The sequence below is a fragment of the Convolutriloba macropyga genome, chromosome 3 (genome assembly GCF_964194025.1).
Source record: "Convolutriloba macropyga chromosome 3, txConMacr16.3, whole genome shotgun sequence".
Taxonomy (NCBI): domain Eukaryota; kingdom Metazoa; phylum Xenacoelomorpha; order Acoela; family Convolutidae; genus Convolutriloba; species Convolutriloba macropyga.
In genome coordinates, this window is record NC_134470.1 from 29615313 (window position 1) to 29618256 (window position 2944).

The following is a 2944-nucleotide window of genomic DNA, read 5'->3' on the forward strand; positions in this document are numbered from 1 at the left end:
TCTGGACTCAGATCTGTCTGTTTTTCGCACATCATTTCTGAAACCATTCAACTCTGCTGATGAAAAGTAATCTCTATCGCGGTTCACAAGTGATATCAAGTCTTGTCAATTATTTTTAATAACAGTGGATCAGTCAGGGGCATCAATTTGATCCGAACCCCATCTTCTCAATATTGAATTTCGAAAAGCTCTACGCTGTCTGTGTTATGCCCCTCTCAATGTTTGCACTAGACATGCTGCACTTTTCTTTGTTTAAAGCATCTTGATTTTTAATTTGTTGTTTTTTTTTCAGGTTCCCATGCGTTGATCATACTCTTCTATTAGGTCAGTTGCCCTTGTTTTTTCTGGAAATGAGCCCATTCAAAACGTCTTGAAGATGAAATCTCGAACTGTCATCGCTTTGAAAGACTAGTGTATATACAATCAGTATTTAAGTTTTCCAGAATGTTAAAACAATAAGTTTCTGTTCATTGCCTGGGTCAAAATTTGCTGGAATCCCTATCTCTCTTTCTTGTGAAAATTGTTCAAACTGAAAAACCTAAACTATTTATTACAAATTTATGTTTCCAGACATTTGGTACCTGTGCTGAGCATATTTTGTTTCCTTGTCTTACCTCGCAGCTTTACTCTTCTGTTGTGCTGTTTCCGGTATGCTCTTTTATAGCTAAAAAAGGCGTCGAAAGTTTTCTTTTTCACCTGATCTCAGAGAGTGTCCTATGCATTATTGCGTGTCCGTTTCTTGGTCGTCGCCACAATTGAAACAAAAAAATTCAGACTGACCAGTATTTCAATGTTCGCTTTCACCAAGTCCACCGGAAAACTGTGTTTACTTTTCTGCAAAACCTAATGCGGGTCTATAACTTGGACAGCAACTCCATTCTGAAAAATCTGTCATATACAACCGCAGTCAACCACCTTACAAGCTTCCCCGTTTGGGTTTCTAACCACTGACAGAATGGGGGCTACGTCCAATAACGCATCAATGTTTGCCACTATGTGATCTGTGCAAGCATTGTTCAACAGCGTGCGTGTTGTCTTCCACTGGTTTCGAACCACCAGGTAATCTTTGTCTGGTGAAGTCAATGTTGGAACCATTGCCGCTGACTCACTTTTGTTCTGGTCTCGGTTTTTTCGTTTGCCCTTTCTAGGTGTCCTGTTTGGTGGCACTTGCTGTCATGTGCTGTTTCCTTCACACGTCAGTCTTCTACAAGGTGCTTAATAGTCCCAAAAACATGGCAGTTTCCTTCTCAAAACAACGCTTCACTGCTAGTGCAACTGAACGACTCTCTCCCTTGTTCTCTGTTCTGTGCTGTGAATGAAGTGTTGCAGCGTTTGTTCCAGTCTGCGAAGTTTGTTGCGGGTCGAAGTTCTCGGGTCAAAAATTCAAACTTTTTAAGGCACATTTAAGCAGCTTAAAAACTGACTTTTCTTTTTCACCTTTGATGGTTGAAAAAAAATTTATATGAGACTAAAGAAAAGAGGCAAACAACTCCCCTATATATTGAAAAGTGGAACAATAGTATTACTCTGTCCCTGTAATTAAAACTAAAATCGTGATGCTTAGTTAAGAAAGATGCACTTAAAAATTGCAAATGTTTATAATTGCATTCAGAGGCTATATAAGTATTGTTTCAAGGAAAAACTGCTCTTTCTAGATGAATATTTTTGCGTTGTTTTTGCAGGAAGGTTTTTTTTCAAGTACATTTGTTTATAATTTTTTTCCAAAGTGCAGAAAACTGAGGCCGACGGGCAAAACTCTTGAGAAGTTTACACCTGCTGCGAACTCTATCACATCCTTTGACCATTGGAAAACAGAATTAAGCAAAAATTTGTAAACATAATGTCATATAAGTTTAACTTAGGGTACAAAAATATCAAAAGCAAATAAGGAAATGAAATTACACATTTATTCGTGGGATCTGAGTTTGTGATTGGAAATAAAGATTCAATTGCATCAACTAAAACTTCCGTCAAACTGAAGTTTGCAAATAAAAACTTTGGCTTTTCCTAGTTGGCATTGGATGATAATTGTAAGGATCGGGTGTCATAATTTCACCTCTCTGAGGGCTCTGTCGAATAAGCCCAACCTGTTCAGGCTGCATAACGCGATTGTAATTATGTTCGCTAGCCGAATGCCTGAATCCATTACTGCCATTACTACCCAAGTTACCACTAATACCATTTCCAACACTATTTCGTGAGTTTGCACCTTTGGAACTTGGGCTATTTTTAAGGATTCCCCCGGTGGGCGGAACGGGAATGGGAACTTTTGTTGGCATCAAAATTGGATGACTAGCGGGCTCGTTTCTCATGGCAACTGAGTATAGCCCATCGGGTAAATGCGATTTCTGTGGTTTCGGAGGTCGGGGAGGGGGCGATTTAACAGGGGGTACGGCTCTCGATGGCGGTCGAGGGGGTGGAGAGTCTAAATCATCATCTGTATAATCAATAGGAGCAGCAATTGGTAAAGATGGTGGCTCGCTGATTTGAAATTCTCGAATTAAGTCTTCCATTTGATTGTCGCTGACGTTCATTTTTGACGTGTGTCCATTCTGCTGAACATGGTTTACTTCTTTAATTGTTTGTTGCTCTTCAAAATTTTGCCTGCAATCCATTTTGCGCCTTTTTAGGTGTTTACACGTTTTGTAGATCCCAAAGTAGACGACTAGACATACAAATATGATAAACACCCCCGTGAAAATTGCAATAACAACCACGTCCAAAGCCTGGATTCGTCGCTTCTGGGGTAAATTCTGCTGGTCGAATGGCTGAAAAATAAACATTGCTTTTTATTTGTTTTAGAACTTTGACGCACTGATTGCTAAAGAGATTTTGCTAGCTTTGAAGGTAAAGGTTAGTGAGCAATAGAACACATTACTTGAAAAGACTTGAGCCGATTGCAAAAAAGTCTACGTTCCTGTTTCGTTGGGACAATTTTTAAATT

General features: G+C 39.3%; 1 protein-coding gene across 5 annotated transcripts in view; it reads right to left on the reverse strand.

Moving 5' to 3' along the window:
• Positions 1-1817: 1817 nt before the first annotated feature.
• The window catches only part of LOC142336143 (uncharacterized), a 31391-nt gene continuing 30264 nt past the window's right edge, over positions 1818-2944 (reverse strand). For all 5 annotated transcript variants that reach the window (XM_075384726.1, XM_075384729.1, XM_075384730.1 and 2 more), the window contains one exon: positions 1818-2768. In XM_075384726.1, coding sequence (XP_075240841.1) covers positions 1971-2768 — 798 coding nt within the window. In that variant the 3' untranslated portion in view covers positions 1818-1970. The remainder of the gene's footprint in view (positions 2769-2944) is intronic.